This window comes from Nicotiana tomentosiformis, chromosome 6, assembly GCF_000390325.3.
Source record: "Nicotiana tomentosiformis chromosome 6, ASM39032v3, whole genome shotgun sequence".
Lineage (NCBI taxonomy): Eukaryota > Viridiplantae > Streptophyta > Magnoliopsida > Solanales > Solanaceae > Nicotiana > Nicotiana tomentosiformis.
Genome location: NC_090817.1, coordinates 81,532,740 through 81,534,335, shown reverse-complemented (window position 1 = coordinate 81,534,335; position 1,596 = coordinate 81,532,740). Strand labels below are relative to the sequence as shown.

Here is a 1,596-nt window from a genome sequence, read left to right as displayed (position 1 = left end):
GTCAGACCACCCCAATACCATGTTCACCATGCACGGTCATATGCGCAACCCTCTCCTTACCCGCAATGGCGTGCTCCAACTCCACAAAATCCTTATCCACCCCCACAACCATATCGAAACCCTACTGGTCCAAGCTTTCGATCAAGGCCGGATTATAGAAAAGAGAGGCAGCAGCGGAAAGAAACCTTCACCCCTCTTGGAGAGTCATATACCAGTTTGTTTCAAAGGTTGAGGCAGTTGGACGTTTTAAGGCCGATTGAGCCAAAGACACCAAATCCACCTCCAAGGAACCTTGATTATTCCCTCAGATGTGCATATTGTTCTGATTCCCCAGGGCACGACACGGAGAAGTATTGGCATTTGAAGAGGGCGATCCAAGATCTTATTGATACAAATCAAATTGTGGTCCAGAACCCGGAGGCACCAAACATCAACCAAAATCCTTTTCCGGCCCATGCAGAGGCACATATGATTGAGATAGTTCATAAGGATGGGGAGGCCAAGAATTCTTCCAAGTCTGTCATGATGATCCGGGCTAGCAAAAGTAATCCAGTTAAAGCTCCAGATTCTGCAAAAGCAATGCCCTTGACAGTTGAAGGGGTGCCGGAGAAGCTAAGCACGCTCAACGTGAAGCCATCTGTATTGGTTGTGAAAGGGCCTCCAATTGATGTTGAAGCGAACCAGGAAAAGCAAAAAGTGATCGTACCAGGGGTCCTAGGAAAGCCTGTCATAATCGTAGAAGGGGATCGTATTACCCCTATTATTATTAAGCCACTGACCCAATTACCAATGGTTGACACAAAAGTCATCCCGTGGAATTACAAACAGGTGATAGTAACATATAAAGGGAAAGAAGTAGAGGAAGAAGTCAATGAAATTGGAGGACTGACTCGTTCTGGGAGATGTTTTACCCCAGAAGAACTGAGGAAAGCTAAGCCATTCTAGGATGGCCACATCCCAGTAAAGAAGCCGGTCACCGAAGAAGAGGCTGAAGAGTTCCTGAAAAAGATGAAAATGCAAGACTATTCCATTGTAGAGCAGTTAAGGAAAACACCAGCTCAGATCTCTCTTTTGTCTTTGCTGATACATTCAGATGAACACCGTAAAGCCCTGATGAAGATTTTAAATGAGGCCCATGTTCCTGATAAGATCACGGTAAACCACTTGGAAAAGATTGCTAACAAGATTTTCGAAGCAAACAGGATCACTTTCTCAGATGATGAACTTCATATGGAGGGTACGGAGCACAACCGAGCTCTTTATCTTACAGTGAAGTGCGAGGATTCTGCTGTCTCAAGGGTATTGGTTGATAATGGTTCTAGTGCAAATATCTGCCCTCTGTCCACTTTGCAAAAGTTGAAGATCGGCACTGATAGGATCCACATGAACAATGTATGTGTTCGAGGCTTTAATGGAAGAGGGAAAGATTTCGTCGGTGATATAATGCTCGCATTGTCAATAGGGCCAGTTGAGTTCGCTATGGAGTTCCAAGTGCTAGATGTGGCTGTCTCCTACAACTTATTGTTGGGCAGGCCATGGATACATGCTGCCAAGGCAATCCCATTAGTCACACGGCTCACTTTTGTCTTTGCCTGA

General features: G+C 45.3%; 1 protein-coding gene across 1 annotated transcript; it reads left to right on the top strand.

Moving 5' to 3' along the window:
* Positions 1-1,230: 1,230 nt before the first annotated feature.
* LOC138894290 (uncharacterized) lies at positions 1,231-1,596 on the top strand. The gene has a single exon (XM_070178977.1). The coding sequence runs from the start codon at positions 1,231-1,233 to the stop codon at positions 1,594-1,596; it is 366 nt and encodes a 121-aa protein (XP_070035078.1).